Source organism: Pristis pectinata, chromosome 7, assembly GCF_009764475.1.
Source record: "Pristis pectinata isolate sPriPec2 chromosome 7, sPriPec2.1.pri, whole genome shotgun sequence".
NCBI lineage: Eukaryota > Metazoa > Chordata > Chondrichthyes > Rhinopristiformes > Pristidae > Pristis > Pristis pectinata.
Window position 1 is genome coordinate 96,829,213 of NC_067411.1, and position 20,380 is coordinate 96,849,592.

Here is a 20,380-nt window from a genome sequence, read left to right on the forward strand (position 1 = left end):
CACTCCACTATGCAGCCTACATTAAAAGAATATGTTTTCTGGGGTAAAAACACTGACAGAAACATTGAATTTCTGCACTTAAGTGCTTACATAAAATAACTGGTTTCTTTCTTAACTTCAATAAATTCAGTCAGATATCTTGAAGCCTTCATTTGCTATCAATATTACCAGGCTCAAATTTAGTATGTTAGCTTTTCATATTCAAAGTTACAAAAGGCCATTTGAAGTTATACAGTGGGGATATTAGCCGGCAAATACGAAATAGAATTCCATTTACAATGATGTAAATGCTCACATAATTAGTCCTTTTAAAGTAATGCCTAATGTAGTAGCAAGAATTTCAGTGAATATATTATGTTGTTCTATTGCTGTGCTGCATAGTTTCAGAGATTACAAGAACTAAATCTTCCTTCAGATAATCCTTTAATGGGATTTGTATTAGGTTTATTGACAAGTAGAAATTCTTGGTAGTTTACTTCTATTATCTCCATGTGTTTTATACATCTACTCTCTAGAATTTAAATGTTACTAACATGCAAAATAATCACACAATCATTAAAGTGGAAATGCATTGCCATTTATAGTGTGCTAAAACCCCGCTGCAAAGTTTGACTCCTTGTGTACAGTTTACTTGATAAAATATATGTTTGGCTAATTCACAACAGAAAACAAAGCCAACCAGGAGGCTCAAGAGACTGAAGATGCCGGAATATGGAGCAAAAAACGAGCTGCTGGGGGAACTCAGTGGGTCAGGCAGTAGTGGTGGAGGAAAATGGACAGTCAACACATTGGGTTAACTGGACTGCCAGTTGACTGTCCATTTTTCTCCAATGATTGCTATCTGACCCACTGAGTTCCATCAGCAGCTTGTTTTTTTTTTTGCTTTTGATGGAGAAAACCAATGCTTAATTGAATGTTTGCTCCAATCAATATGTTACCTAGGGATCCAAATTCCCTACTGATAAAGAGATGAATGGCTTTGTTGCCTTCCTCAACTGAAACAGAGCGAGATGACAGAGCAAATGTCACTATGCCATGTGGGTCATCACTGGCTTCCACTGTAAGAATGGCTTTGTATCCCTGGCTGTCAAGAGCAGCTGCACCTGTTGGGGGAATGCCTGCCAAAGGAGAGAAAAAGAAACTTTTTTTACTTTTCTTGAAAACACAAGTTAACCATCACCGCAAACTATTATAGTTCAAGAAATCATGCAGAAGTTAATTAATGTCATTAGATTGCTACCATAGGACTTAGAAACTTCCAACTATGTACAGAGGGACCTAGGAGTACAAGTACAGAGTTCCCTGTAAGTGGCATTACAGGTAGACAGGGTGGTGAAGAAGCTGTTTGACAGGCTGGTCTTTATCGGTCAGGGTACTGAGTATGGGAGTTGGGACAACTGCCGGCCAGCTCTCCAAATTCCAAACATCATCATCATCTCCATCACCAACCCCTCCACACCCCACCAACTAAAACAAGTTTCCTTCAGTTTGGAATCTGGTTAGGCTGCTCAATTTTGTAATGACTCCCAGTTAGCATAGTTAGGGAATGTCTCTCAACTTTGGATACAGCAAGCCACCTCAATTCAGACACAAACCACTCTTCAGTGTGAATAAATGTCATTAAGATAAGACAAGATATCTTTATTTGTCACATGTACATCGAAACACACAGTGAAATGCACCTTTGGCGTAGGATGTTCTGGGGGCAGCCCGCAAGTGTCGCCACGCTTCCGGCGCCAACATAGCGTGCCCACAACTTCCTAACGTGTAAGTCTTTGGAATGTGGGAGGAAACCGGAGCACCCGGAGGAAACCCACAAAGACACAGGAAGAACGTACAAACTCCTCACAACAGCGGCGGGAATTGAACCTGGGTCGCTGGCGCTGTAATAGCGCCATGCTAATCGCTACACCACCGTGCCTGCCCACTGGGTACACTTGAGGGGAAAATTCATCCCATCTTGTTTATATTCCCCTAATTCTCTTATAACTCAACCTCATTGAGGCAGATATTTACAATGGGTCATAAAATGTGGGAAGCACTCTGCAGACCTGGTTGCATCATGGTCTGGTATGGCAATTTGAATGCACAGGAACATAAGAAGCTGCAGAGAATAATGGACTCTGCCCAATACATCACGGCGACATCCCTCCCATCATCGGTAGTATCTACAGGAGGCGCTGCCTCAAGAAGGTAACATCTACCATCAAAGATCCCTGCCATCTGGGACATGCCATCTGTTTGCAGCTACCATCGGACAGGAGGTACAGAAGCCTGAAGTCCCACACTACCAGGTTCAAGGACAGCTACTTCTCTTCAACCATTCGGTTCTTGAACCAACCGGCAAATGCCTAATCCCTACAGTTTGCAACACTATGAACACTTTGATCACTTTACACTAAAATGGACAATTTGTTCAAATTGTGTTCTTTCTGGTAAAAATTGTGTATAATTTATGTTTAATTGATGTTTTTCTTGCGAATGCAGCTTATCTGATGCTATGTGCCTGTGATGCTGCTGCAAGTTTTTCATTGCACTTGTGGATACATGGACTTGTGCATATGACAATAAACTTGACTTTGACCAGGCAGCATCAGCATGTCCCACCTGAAGGTTTTACAACCTCAAACATTAACTCCATTTCTCTTTCTGTGGATGCTGCCTGACCTAGTGACTGTTTCCTGCATTTTCCAATTTTATTTCCAACGTCCACCACCTGCAGTTTTTTTTTATTTTCCTCATTTCCTTATGCATTCTCACCATCCAACGGCTTCATTGTCATTGTCACAAAAATAACTTATGACACATTACCTTGAGTTCTGACATTTGACAAAATAATTCTGTATTCTTCCTTTTCTTCAGGGATGCCGTCATCGAGTATGTGGACCAGAAGGGATGTATTTAGAACACCCTGCAAGGTTACATGGATCACAGATGTAATTAGAACCAACAGAAAACACAGCAGAAACATTAACAGAAAATTATGGGTTCAGATCAGACCAACATGAAAACAGCAGATCAATTCGAAAAAAAATTAAACTTGCAATACAGGTGTAATGGTAATGTGCACGACAGACTAAAGAGAAGTGAGGAAGTATCAGAAATTTAAAGTACAAACAGAAAATGCTCGGAATACATCGTCACTGAAAAGGCAATAGGCAAGTTAATATTTCAAAAGGATATCACATGTTAGAACTTCAAGTCAGAGTCAATGTCGAAAATATTAACATGTATTTTCATGACACAAATGTCAATAAATGTACAGCATGTTACCAGTATTTTTCTTTAACTTTTAGGACAAGTTCCATTGAAACTAATTGCAAAATTGCAAGGATAACAATTATTATGCAATGTTGTTTTCTTTCCCATGGAGATAGTACACGACAACAAAATTAGAAACACTGCTTCCCAAGTATTTTTCTGTATTCCTTGATATCATATTAGTTTCATAGAACAGTACAGCACAATACAGGCCCTTTGGCCCACAATGTTGTGCCGACCTTTAAACCTTGCCTAAGACTATCTAACCCCTTCCTCCCACATATCCCTCTATTCTAAATCCCTCCGTATGCTTATCTAGTAATCTCTTGAATTTGACCAATGTACCTGCCTCCACCACCGCCCCAGGCAGCGCATTCCATGCCCCAACCACTCTCTGGGTAAAAAACCTCCCTCTGATATCTCCTTTGAACTTCCCACCCATTACTTTAAAACCATGCCCTCATGTATTGAGCATTGGTGCCCTGGGAAAGAGGCGCTGGCTGTCTACTCTATCTATTCCTCTTAATATTTTGTACAACTCTATCATGTCTCCTCTCATCCTCCTTCTCTCCAAAGAGTAAAGCCCTAGCTCCCTTAGTCTCTCCTCATAATGCATACTCTCTAAACCAGGCAGCATCCTGGTAAATCTCCTCTGCACCCTTTCCAACGCTTCCACATCCTTCCTATAATGAGGTGTCCAGAACAGGACAAAGTACTCTAAGTGTGGTCTAACCAGAGTTTTGTAGAGCTGCATCATTACTTCGCGGCTCTTAAACTCGATCCCACGACTTATGAATCTTAACATCCGATAAGCTTTCTTAACTACCCTATCCACCTGTGAGGCAACTTTCAGTGATCTGTGGATATGGACCCCCAGATCCCTCTGCTCCTCCACACTACCCAGGATCCTGCCATTAACTTTGTACTCTGCCTTGGAGTTTGTCCTTCCAAAGTGTACCACCTCACACTTCTCCGGATTGAACTCCATCTGCCACTTCTCAGCCCAGCTCTGCATCCTATCAATGTCCCTCTGCAAGCTTCAACACTCCTCCACATTATCCACAACATCACCAATCTTTGTGTCATCTGCAAACTTACCAACCCACCCTTCTACCCCCTCATCCAAGTCATTAATAAAAATCACAAAAAACAGAGGTCCCAGAACCGATCCTTGTGGGACACCGCTTGTCACAGCCCTCCAATCTGAATGCACTCCCTCCAACGGAGACAAAGTCACATCAAGTACCCTTTCCAATCCCTTGTTGCCCTGAACTGCAAGACAAGTCCAGATAGGTTTCAAAGACAACTACATAGTATAAGAGTTTAGTTTCAAGGAGGCTAGTCACAGGCCACCAAGGAGTGGAAAGATCCCTCTCCTGAAGTGTGTTGGTGAAACAGTAGATTTTAAACAAGAAAATTGCACCTTCAGAGGTCATTGTTTCCTGGTGCATCCCGTGAAGTAACTAATTGAATTAAATTCAGTTCCACAGATTGCAAGAAAGAGAAATGATTCTAGTGTTCTTCAGTTCTTCAGCAATTCTAGTCTTGTGCACAATATCTAAACTACCATAAACCACATCATGTCTTTATTTTTACATTTCTGAACAGGAGTTAAAATATGACCATGGCTAGTATTCAAAAAGGTCCATTTTCATATTTTTGTTCATAAAGATAATTATGCATCAATTAAATGCAGAAATATAATTACGTTTAGCAATTATAACTAGATGCACATTAAAGTAAATGAAAAACACAATGATGCTGGAGGAACTCAGCAGGCCAGGCAGCATCCATGGAGAAAAGCAGGCGGTCAACGTTTTAGTTCGGGGCCCTTCTTCAGGACTGAAGATAGGAAAAGGGGAAGCCCAATATATAGGAGGGAAAAGTAGAGAAGTGATAGGTGGACAAAAGAGGGGAGGCGGGGTGGGCACAGGGAGGTGATAGGTAGATGCAGGTAAGAGATAGTGATAGGCAGGTGTGGGGGAGGAGGGGAGAGCAGATCCACCGGGGGATGGGTCAAAGGTAAGGTGAGAGGTAAAAAGGAGACTAGGAAAGGGAAGAGAAGCAGCATGCTGGGGGGGGGGGGGGGGGAATCGTGAGGAAGCGGGGGGAAGGGGGGTGGGGATTACCTAAAGTAGGAGAATTCAATATTCATGCCATTAGGCTGCAAGGTTCCAAGACATATTAAAGTAAATGAGAAATACTATAAATTTATCAGAATCAAAGAACTGCAAATGTTGGAAATCTGAAACAAAACCTGAAAATGCTGGAACATTCAGCAGGTCAGGAGTTCTGACAAGACTTTGAAATATTAACTTAATTTCTCTTTCCACAGATGCTGCCTGACTGCCAAGTATTTCAGGCGTTTTCTGTTATTGTCTATAATTTATCAAAAAGAATCAGATTCATCTTTTTTCCTTCTTCAAGATGTACGTGTGCCTTTCTTTTTCAATTCATGATGTTTCTACCCGTTTCTGTAACATTTTGTTCTAATTGTTATCTTGACAACGTCATTCTGCCCTCTGTCACATAAATTCTCTCTGTTCTCTCCAGCTCTTCCCTCCCTGCAACTCAAAACATGCTTGTCTTCTCGCTTTCTCAGATACAATGAAAAATCCTAAATCTGTAAAAGCTTCTCTCCCCACTGATGCTACCTGATCTGCTGACAACTTCCAGCATTTTCTCTTTTGGTTTGGATTTTCAGTATCTGTAGTTCTTTGTTCCATATAACAGGAGTGCCCATCAACTGATGGAAGGAAATAACTGTTCAGTAAATTTCACAGAGCATGTTTATTATTTACCTCAGAGAGAAAAAGGGTCCCTCCAGTATCCACAAAGTTTTGCTGAACGTGTCGCCCATTAATCTCCCAGTCAGCTGTAATGTTTCCACTTCCTGGGGAACTTCTCTCAATCCAGAGTAGCAAAGATTCTCCTGAAAATTACAAATCAGAACCAAGTTGAACATTCAACCCATTTCCTCCCAGCAGGAAGCTGTGGATTTATCAGACATGCGTCATTCATTCATCTAATTAATCAAACACATCATGCAAAAAAAAGTACGCAGCTAAAATGAAAACCACGTAAGCAAGTATTTCCTAGACCTTGCAGTCCATAAATGTTCAGCATACATTTAGCAAATGTACCAATTCAGAATATTTAAGATTAAATCAAGTAAGAAAAGCACTTCTTTCCAAATACCAATGTCTGGGAGAATTTTTTTGTATTTACAGTAGGTTTCTATAGGATAAGATTAAATAAATGTATAGTAGTAGATAATTAATGACTCTTTTTTAATCCCATTTTATCCAAGGTTTCAACTGTACTCTGCAGATTTGAACAAAAGTGACTATTTTCCAACCTTTTTTAAACACAATCAGCATAATAAGTCAGTACAACAGTTTGTGCTTCAGACTCTAAAGTCTCAAAATACAGGCAATGAGGGATGGACATAAAGTCTGCATCACTGCATTCCATAGAACATAGAACACTACAGCGCAGTACAGGCCCTTCTGCCCACAATGTCATGCCGACATTTAATCTTGCTCTAGGATCTATCTAACCCTTCCCTCCCACATAGCCCCCTATTTTTCTATCATTCATGTGTCTACCTAAGAGTCTCTTAAATGTCTCTAATGTATCTGCCCCCACAACCTCTGCCGGCAGCGCGTTCCACGCACCCATCACTCTCTGTAAAACAACTTACCCCTGACATCCCCTTTATACCTTCCTCCAATCACCTTAAAATTATGTACCCTCGTGTTAGCCTGGGAAAAATTTGTCACCCTGGGAAAAAGTCTCTGACTGTCCACTCGATCTATGCCTCTTATTATCTTGTACACCTCTATCAAGTCACCTCTCATCCCCCTTCTCTACAAAGAGAAAAGCCCTAGCTCACTCAACCTATCCACATAGGACATGCTCTCCAATCCAGGCAACATCCTGGTAAATCTCCTCTACACCCTCTCTAAAGCTTCCACATCCTTTCTATAATGAAGCAACCAGAACTGAACACAATACTCCAAGTGTAGTCTGACCAGAGTTCTATAGAGCTGCAACATTACCTCGCGGCTCTTGAACTCAATATCCCAACTAATGAAGGCCAACACTCCATACGCCTTCTTAACAACCCTATCGACCTGCGTGGCAACCTTGAGGGATCTATGGACGTGGACCCCAAGATCCCTCTGTTCCTCCACACTGCTAAGAATCCTGTCATTAACCTTGTACTCCACCTTCACATTTGTTTTATTTACTTTTTTTATCTTCCAACTTCCAGGCTGCAAAAGTCCATGCATATACTTATATTTAAATCTGGCTGGCAACCACACTGTGAGAATCTGGCTGACGTAACTTTATGATGCATTTTGTCTCTCTCCAACTTAAAACCCACAGAGTGGTTGGCACAAAGTAGTGCAAGATCATCATTTATATAAAAATTGTCAATTCCCACACTCACTCCACTGTAGGCTGGATGTTGATATCAAGGATTAATTGGTGCCAGAGGTGTGCAGAAGGCTGGAGGACCAGCAGAAGGACAGGTCTCCCTCCTCCAATAATTATTAGGCCTATTACAAAGGTGTGCACATGCCTATCATATATGCACTTAAAGTGTCTCTTCAAAAACTCTAAATTTCTACATGTCTTTTGTTGGCGACCCAGTAAATTTCAGCATCTGTGTCCAAATGATAAGTTCAAGATGGCCATGCCCTCAGGTTAGAATTATGTTTAAAAGGAGGGAGAGTTAAAATTCATATCTGCAGTGCAACAGAATTCTCTTAAATTTGTACTCCCTTCAAACAGAAGTCACAAGGGAATTGGGAAAGTATTCTATTGTTCATCTTGCACCTTATTGTCTAGCTGCACTGCACTTACTCTGTAGCTGTGACACTTTACTCTGCATTCTGTTATTGTTTTACCTTGTACTACCTCAATGCACTATTGTAATTAATTGATCTGTAAATGATATGCAAGACAAGTTTTTCACTGTACTTCGGTACATGTGACAATAATAAACCAATTCCAATTTACAAAAGCATTTACAAAGTTTGAGCAGCAATGGCCAATGAATTGATATAGCTATGGATAGAATTTTTAATAAAGTTCCTAAATAATCATTTACAAGGTCATATAAAATACTTGGAATAGTTACAGTTTTTAGAAGATGCATGTGAACATTCTATAAAGATCAACAAGTGGTCATAAATTATGGATTGAAGTGCATTCATGGAGAGGAAAGATGGTCAATGAACGTACAAGAGAACAAGGGGAGTTACGATAAATATCAATATCACTGCAAATGAGAACATAAGCACACAATGATAGGAGTAAACCCATTCATTTCTTCAAGCCTGCTCTGGGATTCAATTAGATCATGGCTGATTTTCTACTTCACCAGTTTCTGGCCAAATCTTCAATGAGAATTCAGTCAGTGTGGAGGAGGAGGAAAGCAGTCATGAATATATTTGCAGTAGACAAGAAGGATTTCAGAGAATAGAAGGCAGAGCTGAGGAAAACTAAAGAAGTGTAGAGCAAGGAGATGAGATTAAAGCAAAATGGTAAAGAGGAACATATCATCTTTACTGAAAACAGGATTTAGTAATTCATGTCCTAATTGTAAAATTTTGTATTTGACTTTGCTCAATTATTGCTGGTATTCACTCATATGCATGCATGCAGAATAGAAAGTGATCCAAACTTTTCCAAATACAGCTGAACTACACTCCTTATTGCAAATACAATTCAACAAATCAACTGCGTAAAACATGCACGAAAGAGAACAACCAAGGAAACACTAAATGTTTCAAATATTTGTGTCAGTAATAACTCTCAGTACTCATGGTTTGTTGTTGAACTCCAAACACTAAATATGATATTTTGCCATGAATTTTGAAGCATTATAATCTGAAATACTTTTACTCATGGCAGTTCTTTTCTTCCCAAAGAACGAAAAATAAATCCGACAGCTCATGCAATGATACATGCAATCAACTTCACTGCAGTTTAACTTACAAAGTTAAACCATAGGACAACACACAAGTAGTTTGAATTATTCAGTCTTTTTAATCTAAGGTATTTTTGCTGAGTTCTACAATGGCAAATTGGCATGCCGTATGTACCAACTACATTATTATGTTATAAAAGTGCATGCTAAAGCTATTGGCATTGCATAACTATGTGAAAAGCATGCAGCAAAATTTATACAGCTGCATCTACCTGAAAAGCCAAGGGTTATGTAAATGTTAAACATTGATTTTATGCAAAAAAAATAAGAAAGGGTTTGAACAATCACAAAATTGGAAGGCAAATTGGTTTCACTGGCAAAAAACATTCATTAAAAATAAATTTGGATAAAAACCATTAAACCAAAGAGCAGCCATTTATTAATAGAGAAAAAAATACATTGAATGTTGCAGCTGAAAATATTTTTTGTCAAAAAATCTAGAAAAAATATTTTACAATTTTAAAGAAAAATCAATCTAAGATAGCTAACCAAAACATTAAGAGTGACATTATAATTAGGCTAACAGAATGTGAAAAATATACCTGAAATATATTAAAATGTTTTGAAAAAAGCTGAACTAAGCTACCTGTAATTCTGCAGGAAATAAGTAAACCTACTGGTGTTTACATTTACATATCAAACATTGCATTCATAACTATAAAGTTTATAAATTTCCCAAAGTATTGCAATTACATAATCATGATTTCTTATTGTATTAAGAATTGGGATTATAAACTTCTTCAAACAGCATTGCATTGCCAGTACACACAGTATTGCATTGGCTTTTAAATATAACCCAACCAATCACAGAAAAGAATCCACACATTTCAAATATGGATGTTGAAACACAACACTAAATGTTACAAGTCAGGCAGAAAAATGCTGACTTTACAGTATGCTCCAAGTAGCCTCTCCCTCCAAGATAACAATCACAAATCATAGACATAATTTTTACAACTGTTTGACCATTTAATTCAATGGAATTTGCAAAATATACTTCCACAGGAACATTTTACTCTTTGAAATAGTTTTCAACAACCAATATGTCTTGAAAATGAAATTCTATTGAAATAATTTACAGTATATTGTGGAAAATTTATCTTTCTTAATAATATTTACATTATATAGAATTTATTCTATTCTACCAGTGCTGCACAATGATTGTTTTCAGTGTGTGATATGTTGCCATGTAAGTGACAGCAAAAACATTCTGTACTGTAATTATCATACCAATGGAAATGGGGCAGGACACTGGAAAATTGCCAAGTACTTATTTAAATAATTCCACAGGTTTTTAAATGTTTACCACAGCATCTGAAAAGGCAGAGGACGTCACTGGTCACCTCATCCGAAGAATGATGATATAACTGGAAGGTAACTATAATGAAGTTAGAAACTAAGTCCAGATTTACTTCACGAATCTTACACTTGGGTCAACTAACTATGCCAAGCTGTATCAGATTGTGATTACTTTCAAGTTAGAAGAACAACAGCACTGAAATTCATCACTGTTATTCCTGTTTTTTTTTGGAGTCTTCTGATCACTAAATCCCTCCTCCGCCACTACAGCCATCCAATAATTATCTGTGGATCTTGGTATAGGTGAAATTGACAATTCATTATAGATGTAGATTTCTTTAGAATTAAAGAGAGAACTGCAGTAATTAATATTTCTTTAACAACTATTTAAAAGCCAATACACTTTGAGAATTAACCAACATTGATGGTTCTTTTTGACCAATCAGAGTTGAGCTTCAGCTCCAACCTTGACAGGCAAACCAGAAACATTAATGCAGAGACACACCACATAAAATATCAGGACAATCCACATCACTAAGGGCTTTCAAAAGAAGATTTAAAAGAGCCATCTGTAATAATTTCATCATTTTTACACAAGTATTACTACTAGTTTATTCCTTCTTTTATAGTTGGCAGAAAGAATTATAAATATACTTCTGGAAAAATGACAATTATGGATGGCTCCCTCAGCATTCCTACATATTATAAATCATGTTTAAAAACTAATTATCACCACCACAATATTCTTGAGAAATCTTGAGCAACAACAAACACTTGTACATAATTAAAGCAACAATATTCAAGGACATGATTTAGGAACTCAAAATATGTTTGTCAAACATGATTTATAATAATCTCTTGACAGGAGAATGTATAAGCACCTGGACAAAAATCCAAAAAAGAAAGTCATGGATTGTTCCTTAAGAAAGTAATTTCTTCCTGTCAAAATGTTGTATAATAAAACAGATACTAATATCTCCTCAATTTCCAATTTCCAACTGGCCATTAAGGAAAAGGTATCCTGTTGCTTGGTGCCGATGTTATATAGCAGCTAGTCCAAAGCAGATTAAAAGTAGTAACACCCTGGATCGCTTTCAGCTATATCTTGGTGCACGATTATTGTCACTTCAGGCTTATCCTGGATGTGATCATCCTCAGTTTTCTCATCATTTGCAAAATATACTGCAGTTCATAGAATGGTGAAGACGATTTTCAAATCTGATAGCACTATTCATTTTATCCTATTACAGTACCAGGAGGATAAAATAAAAATAATTGTCACAAAATTAACTGTTTTACATAGATATAGAATCTTGGTTATTTATTCTATCCTCCAACATTCTTCTTGTAAGGTAAATAAAAAAAATATATCATGGCTAATATATGAAAGTCAGGCAGAAAGAAATGCTGTGGCACTGTTAAAATTGATGATGATTATTAGGAGTGTTGTCATTAAACACAGAAACCCACCTTCCCGTCCAGTGACTGATCGTGAGGATGCCTGAAAACTAATCACTCCTGCAACATAATCGTTGGCTAGAATGACTACAGTGACAGTGTTGGAGCTGGGCAGAATACGACTGCCACCTTCAGTATGTGTCAAACGGACGAAAATGGTTTCATTGTCTTCTGGTTCTTCATCATCTATGATTATTAATGTGACAATTCTCTTATTCTCACCTGCAAGAGAAATGCAGAGAAATTGAAATGAAGTTTCTCTCTCTTTTGCTCTTTAGTATTGAAGTACAATTTAAAGTCTGTCCTTTCTTTGAATTTGCAGTTTTCTTTCCAGATACAGTGCACATCTGTAAAAAGTTTTTTTTTGTATTGGAGAAGCTGAATTAGAACAGCTTGTAAATAGCCTCTGGTGCAAAATATATTCTGATTGCTACTTTTTATAGTTACTTCTGCAAGGGTGAAAGGTAAAGAAGGACATGTTGGTGTTGGTCAGGTGTTTGTTCCACTTGAGTCTCCTCCCATGTGGAGCAAAAGCAGTGGCAGAGACCCATTGGCCCTAATGTCCTGGTTTAGTTCTGTAAAATAAAAAATTAAAAATATCCAAATAAAATTTATGGATTTAAAGACCCAGATTAGGAATGCAAATCACAAAGAAACAATCTGCAATTTACTGGGCAAAAATAAAAAGTTACAATCCCACTCAGTGATCAAAGATAAAGAAATATACATAAAAAATATACTTCATGTTAAACATTGCCCATTTTGTATTTAATATGACAAGCAGTTGAATCAGAATCTTTAAGTATTTATAACACCTACACAAATAAAATGCTTATTTTCAGAGAAGCGTTTACGCGGACACATCTATCCTACCTTCTGCAAATGTTAATATTTCACCATCACCAATGAAATCGATGTTTTTTGTAGCTGTGCCACCAACCACACTCCACTCCACAGTCACCTCACCAAGACTTCCACCACTCCTGTCTACAACTAGCTGCACTGTCAGCTGAGTTTCTTCTCTTACTTCAAGGTAACTTCCTTTGTCTGAGGCATTAATGTTTACAGCATAAAGCAGAAAGATGCCGAATGCATCTCCATTCATGGCTATGATAATAGTTGAGATGTTTGGTTGGCCAACTGTAGGCTGGTTTTCCAGAGTGACCTTTTCATTCAGCAGTTCCACATTTAAAAGCAAAATGGCAAATTTTTCATCGCGTTCTGGTATTGTGTCAGTTTGAATTAAAACTGATAGATTAGCAAATTCATTTCCTTCATGCATGATTGCCCATTGTCCAGAGACTGGCTCATAGTCAAAGCCAGCTGTGGCCTGAGTTCTCAGCAAGGCGGACACACTGGAACTGTTCTTGCGATATGTTGTGAATTCTATGCTGGGGGCCAATATGTCAGATGATGAAATTATCCAGGAACAATTGGCCTGCCCAGAGGTATTACTGAATGAGAAAGCTAAGCAAGCTTGTTCTTTGAGACAAGAAGCTGCACAGGCACGTAAAGCATCCATCTCCAGAGAAACATTCAGCTGGAATATAGGTTGTCCATCTGCAATTCCAAGAACTGGGGATTCATAATAAGAGAGCAGGTCTTGTCCTTCTTTTATCAGAAGGTCCACAAAATCAATCTTAGAGGTGCTGTAAAATAATCGCAGTTGCCCAAAATGGCCTCCACTACATGGAAAGCAAACACAGTAAAACACTATCAGAAAACATGAACAGAGACCACATTCACTCATTGTATCTAGTTATTGATCCACACTTCAAACCAAATATTCAGTTACAGTACAAATAAGTGTCAAGAGAAAAGCATTATTACATTAATGCTGGCAATTAAGTTTTGACAGCCACATTGCAGTAAAGACTTCATATCTTTAATTAATTAATATGCATGAATAAAACCAACAAATTCATTTATATTGCACTCACAATGCAAACAATAAATCAAATACATAACTGCACAACAGTTCTCAATGACTCATGAAGTATTAAATTTTATTCTATTTGCAGGATGTGGATAGTGCAAACATATATTGTCCACTCTGCGTTGCCTTTGAATAGTGGAACCAGTGAAGAGCTAACAACATCATGGGTCTGTGATCACAAAAGCCTGAAGATTTCCTTCACTGCAGGATATCAGAGAACCAAATAGGTTTTTACAACAATCTAGTAATTTCACGATTCATTGCTGCATAGGCGGCTTCATTTGCTGAGGGGTTGAGATTGGAAATGAACATTGTGCAATCATCAGTGAATAACCCACACATTTGACCTATGATGGAAGGTCTCAATGTAGCAGCTGAAGACGTTTTGGCTACGGACGCTGCCCCGAGGATTTCCCGCAGTTATATAACCATGGCAATAATGTGATTAACAGAGATAAGAAGAGTTCTAGTGTACTTAATGGAGAGAAAGCATGCTCATTATATGCCTAGAAATTCAATCCTGGTCAGTAGTATTAATTGTGCTACACAGCAGCTTCAGCATGAAGTTGCAGTTTGTTCGGCTGAAGTCTTGGCACTGATGATTAGTGATAAATCTCTCAGCAACAAAATTTAAACCAGAAGCAAAATGAAATATTAATTAAAGGGTGGACAGGAAGCAACAGAAAAATTAAGATAGGGTTAAGGGAAATAGATGAAAGAGACAGATATAAAATGTTTCTTAAAAAAAAGGTGGAACTTTTAAGGGAATTATCAATAATTCCACACCAAAGTTTGAGAGCTTCTCAGCATAAGTGCCGACAAGTTCAGGATTCCCATGCGGAAATTATATGGTTATATTGTGAAATTTAGCCTAAATTTCTTGACCTCTCTTTATCAGCAACTCTCTGACAACACTCTGATGTGGGATTCCTCGTGGTACTGGGCAGGAGGGCCTGAACCTGCTGCAGTTTTCCAGCAAATGAATTCTGTTCACTGAACCTGTGCTAGTTAGATCTGATGCAAGAGCAGCAAGTTAGTGTTAGATTATTTACATTCCTACGAATTAATTGAGTTAACTTCATCGGTTTAATTATTTAAAATGGCTTTAATTTAAACCTGTTTTAAGAAGTTTTTTTTCATTCCTTCAGTAACCTTTAACACTTGTAATGTTCTTTTGAATATTTTTGGTTGTCAGGGGCATTCAGGGGTGTTTAAAGTACTTGACAGTTTTTCTGCTTTTTCTTGGGCAGAGCTCATTTCAGCTTACTCAAGAGATAGCATTAGACCACATTATGCCCTGTCACCACAGAGCACCATCAATATTGGCTTATCCTGTACTTACAAGTTGAGTCAGGTGGGAACTACTGGAATTAAATTCTGGCTCACTTATTTTTTTAATCTCCAATTGTAATCTTCTAAACTAATGGGACTTCACTCTTACAAAATGACATTTTTGGGATCAATGAAGTCGACTGGTAATAACTATCACTTAACACTGAGAGATCATTCACCTCTGAAACCATTATTTTATGTCTTTCAACCATTTTCAGTGCAAAACTAGTGGGAAAACACAATAAGGTCACACCACTGCAGTCAATCATTGATCTATTGATGAGGATGACACCAATGCTACAGGGAAGCGGGGTATCTCTGATGTCACTGACCAGGTTTCTATGTTTAACAACAAATGCATGTATTCTAGAAGATGCTTTCATCTACTCCCTATTAATACTAAGACACAAAACCCTGAAAGCATGTACCACCAGGCTCAAGGACAGCTTCTACCCCGCTGTTATAAGACAATTGAATGATTCCCTAGTACGATAAGATGAACTCTTGACCTAACAATCCACCTCGTGTGACTCTGCACCTTATTGTCTACCTGCACAGCACTTTCTCTGTACTGTAACACTTTACTCTGTACTCTGTTATTGTTTTACCTTGTACTACCTCAATGCACTGTTGTAATGAATCGATCTGTATGGAAAGTATGCAAGACAAGTTTTTCACCGTACCTCGGTACATGTGACAATAATAAACCAATTTATAATTTTACATGCCTGTGTTGTTAGTCTCAACATGGTTACATAGTGAAATTTAGCCCATATTATCCCAAAATGTCACAAAAAAAGAACTTAATATGTAAACTTTCACAGCAGATTGCACACCTTCTCGCCACTGTGATATTTGCTCTGGAATTTCTTTCCAGTGGCTCCTGAACTTTGTAAACTGTCTGTGTGAAACGAACAGTACCATATGGGTTGTCATTTGCTGGAACAATAATATTCACCACATTGTTTCTCCCAACAGAGCTCCCATAAGTAGAATGGGTAAGTTTCACCTGAATGATCTGAAAGAGAAGATTCAATTTTAAACTGTTTACCAGCCACATAAAAACTGATGTCAAAGTTATTCTTTTGAAAAGGAATAAATTTAAGTTTCCAAGCAAAAATTCAGCTCCAGTTTCTAGAAACCTGGGTCCCATCTTGCTTTTGACCCTCCTCCACTTTCCCCCACAACCCCGTTGAACATCCAGCTGTTATTGACCCTACGCAAAGATGGGCTCCCTCTCCACCCCAGCACCAATGAATTTCTTGGCCATAATATACGCAGATTTTACAATGGAGAGGGTGGGCTAATAAGGAATGCAGTCACTGACCTAGGGCCTAGGTATTTAACTTCCATGTCCTCATTTAATATCCATCTGCCCACCCCTACTCAGCATGGGAGGCAAGACACTACAGATCAGTGGCCATCAAAGCCTCGTAAAAGGTCTTTGGCAAATTTTAACTCTGTCCCTGCCTGACCTGTTTGGTGTTTCCAGCATTTCTGTTTTCATTAGAGAAGTCCAGCATCTGGGAAGCCTTGGTGGTCTTTGGTTGGCCACCGGGCTTGACTAACAGTTTTAACCTCTATTTTTCATTTGTACTCTGATGCTTTTTTTAAATTTTTTTGTATCATGAACAACGGTCATTGATGAAGCACTGAAGATGGGTCGGGCCAGAACACTGCCCTGAGGAAATTCTGCAGTGATATGCTAGGGTTGGGGCAATCGACATCCAACAACAACACTCATCCTCCTTCATGAAAGGTATGACAACAATCAGTGAGTCTTGTTGCCTTGATGCCCATCGACCTTAGTTTTACAGGCTCCTTAATGCTATACTCAGTCAAACACTGCCATGGTCTCTCAGTTCTTAGAGGACAACTATCGTGGAAAGGTAACAAACTGCTTGAACATTTCCTGGCATCTTTCACAGTTGGGTTGGAGGTTCCACATGAGAAAAGGAGAGACATATTTTGACAGTCTCTGGATGATGTTTTTTTTAACCTGTTGTGTTCAGAGCCTATTGGTGACCATTGAAATTCACAGAATCTGTTGATCACCTCCTGTCAGGTACACAAGAACTAGATTTATCTTATTCAACACAAATGACTTGGTTCAAATGTATATTAATTTCATGATTTCAATATGTTTAAATCATAACATAATTCATGGAATCTTTACTAATTTATCCATATCCTCTTATTAAAATGCCATTTCATAAAAACTGGCCATCTATTAAGTGGCCAACAATGGCTAGGTTGTCATACGCATAATTGATATTCTTGTGACTAATTAGCAATCATTCTTGATTTTAATCTGAAAGCCAGCTATAAAGTACCGAGGCAAAAGGCTGAAAGTTAATTGCCCATTTAACTTTATTATCTGTGGTAAGGATCTATATGCAAACAGCAAAAAAAAATGACGTCAGGTCAGTGTGCACAGAGCTCTATAAACATTTTGCAGGATGATTTAGTGCCTCTTAAAGTTATGTGCATTATATTGTGGTACCACTTTGAAAACTCCACAGAGCTAACTGCAATTTCACGAAGAGTATTCACGAAGGCACAGTAGTGTAGCAGTTAGCGTAATGCTATTACAGTGCCAGTGACCCAGATTCAATTCCAGCCACTGTATGCAAGGAGCTTATACATTCTCCCCATGTCTGTGTGCGTTTCCTCCAGGTGCTCCGGTTTCCTCCCACATTCCAAAGATGTACGGGTTAGGAAGTTGTGGGCGTGCTATGTTGGCACTGGAAGCATGGCGACACTTGCGGGCTGCCCCCAGAACACTCTACGCAAAAGGTGCATTTCACTGTGTGTTTCGGTGTACATGTGACTAATAAAGATATTTTATCTTATCTTATAATCTGAATAAATTCACTCTGTCCTTACCTCTTCAATTTCAGGGATATCATCTGCTAGAAGCTCCAATTGCAAAGTTTGAATAGTTTGTCCTGGAGCAAAAATTATTTCTCCCAAGGTCTCCTGGAGATCGCTGGTAATTTCATGCTCATTCATTGTGGCAACCCAATGGACTGAAACAGTACCAAGCGTCCCAGCATTTCGAACAACTGGCAGATTTATCTTTGTAGTTTCAGATTCTGGTTCTGCAACAATGAATTCTGTCCCTTCGAAAACTATTAAAGAAAAGCCTATAGAATTAACTTAATTTTATAGTCTTAAGATTCCAAACCAATTAATGTAATACAATAATCTGCTTTGAGTTGTCTGGTGAAATGATCCAACTGGTGAAAACAATACTCCACATTGGCACTATTGTTAGCACTAAGTTAGCCAGCTGCACATTAAAACACCGCTGTGGACCCTGAGCAAAATCTAGGCTAATATTTCAGTGTTGTTTCAACGGATTGCTGCACTGCTCAATGTACTGTCTAATCAAATGAGATTTTAAGCCATGTCCACCTTTAGGTCTAAGATAGGCAGCATACCAGGAGCACACAGAACTGGTGACCTGAAACAAGGCTGAAGGTCACATCAGCACATGGCTGACAAACTGGTTGAAAGCCATTTTCACTTTACCGGTCACAAGAAGGGGCAGGTGCATGATGTAGAAAGTTTAAATGGGAGTTATTCAAGCAAACTATGGAAATAAGGCGAGAGAATCTTTGAGAAGACAGCAAGTGCTCGTAGAAGGACTTAGCCAACCCGCAGAGTCCATGCAATATTTCCTTTGACATATCTTTGGAGCAATGGATGAGGAAACTCTTAGCTGATGGACTAAGGAGCATGATTTGCCAGCTAGCATAGCTCACCACAATCCTTAACTTGCTGCCACAGTCTCTTTGCATGATGGTACAGGTTCTAGCCACATTTCCAAATCTTAAGTGCACAGCTATGGCAAACACACTACCAATACTTTCCTTTTCAAGAGAAAACCAGGCACCAAGATGAGAGAGCCATGATATATGCAACATTCATCCAGCCCCTTATTCTCCTTTAGATGTATTCATACATGGAATGTTATCACTAGCAATCCTGCATTTATTGTCCATTCCTAATTGACCCCAAATTAAGGAAGCAGATAGGAAGCAGTGTGTCAAAAATCAGACACTGGCTATATTCTTTCCCTTATGTACCTGATGGGATCTTTCAATAATTCAGTAGTTTGATAGTCACCATTATAGCTGCAAAATTTTATTCCAAATTCTACCATACTTTTCTACCGTAGAGTGTAACCATGGTATTTTGAAACAAAGATTTAAGTGCATCAGGCTAAGGCTCCCAAAAACCTATCTCAGACAGTGCGAGCCACAGTTTGCTACATTCTGTCTGCTTGAGTTTCTGAGGGTCTGTTTGCAGACATAGCACTTTTGCTGCTGCCACTGCCAACTTAGCTGAGGTTCTGGCAACCACTATGAGGGGTACTAATTGAAGCAAGTATTACTCCTTTGTGGAGATACAAGAGATTCTGCAAATACTGGAATCTGAAGCAACATACACAAAATGCTGGAGGAACTCAGCAGGTCAAGCAGCATCTATGGAGGGAAATAAACAGTCGATGTTTCGGTTTGAGACCCTTCATCAAGACTGGAAAGGAAGAGGGTGGAAGTCACCCACCTACCTTCCCCCTCTCACCTGGACTCACCTACCACCTGCCAGCTCGTGCTCCTCCCCCTTCCCCCACCTTCTTATTCCGGCTTCTGCCCTCATCCTTACCGGTCCTGATGAAGGGTCTCGACCCGAAACGTCGACTGTTTATTTCCGTCCATAGATGCTGCCTGACCTGCGGAGTTCCTCCAGCATTTTGTGTGTATTACTCCTTCGTGGTCAGTTTGGTTCAATAATTAACATTGGTTTCTTTTAACTTATGTATTAAAGCTGTTGTGTGCAAATTCCCAACTCATGACCCAGGCCAAGGTATAAAAAAAATGTCTAGCATTCCCTTTTCTATTTGCACTCCACAATAGTAAAGTTTTAAAATGCATCCTGACCCAGCACTTCAATAACCTAAGTTTATAGCGGTGTGATGTTCTGACAGGTAAATAGGGTAAAGATATGGATTCAAGGGCCAATTTTAATGAAGTATTCTATTGACAAGAGGAACTTAACTCACTGGCCATGCTTGGTGAAGAATCATA

General features: G+C 38.8%; 1 protein-coding gene across 1 annotated transcript in view; it reads right to left on the reverse strand.

The window, feature by feature from the left end:
* The window catches only part of adgrv1 (adhesion G protein-coupled receptor V1), a 249,447-nt gene that overhangs the window by 128,353 nt on the left and 100,714 nt on the right, over positions 1 to 20,380 (reverse strand). The window contains exons 31-37 of the mRNA XM_052020663.1: positions 18,174 to 18,418; positions 16,124 to 16,305; positions 12,893 to 13,704; positions 12,032 to 12,241; positions 6,063 to 6,193; positions 2,812 to 2,911; positions 939 to 1,118 (exon numbers count right to left, since the gene is read on the reverse strand). Coding sequence (XP_051876623.1) covers positions 939 to 1,118; positions 2,812 to 2,911; positions 6,063 to 6,193; positions 12,032 to 12,241; positions 12,893 to 13,704; positions 16,124 to 16,305; positions 18,174 to 18,418 — 1,860 coding nt within the window. The remainder of the gene's footprint in view (positions 1 to 938; positions 1,119 to 2,811; positions 2,912 to 6,062; positions 6,194 to 12,031; positions 12,242 to 12,892; positions 13,705 to 16,123; positions 16,306 to 18,173; positions 18,419 to 20,380) is intronic.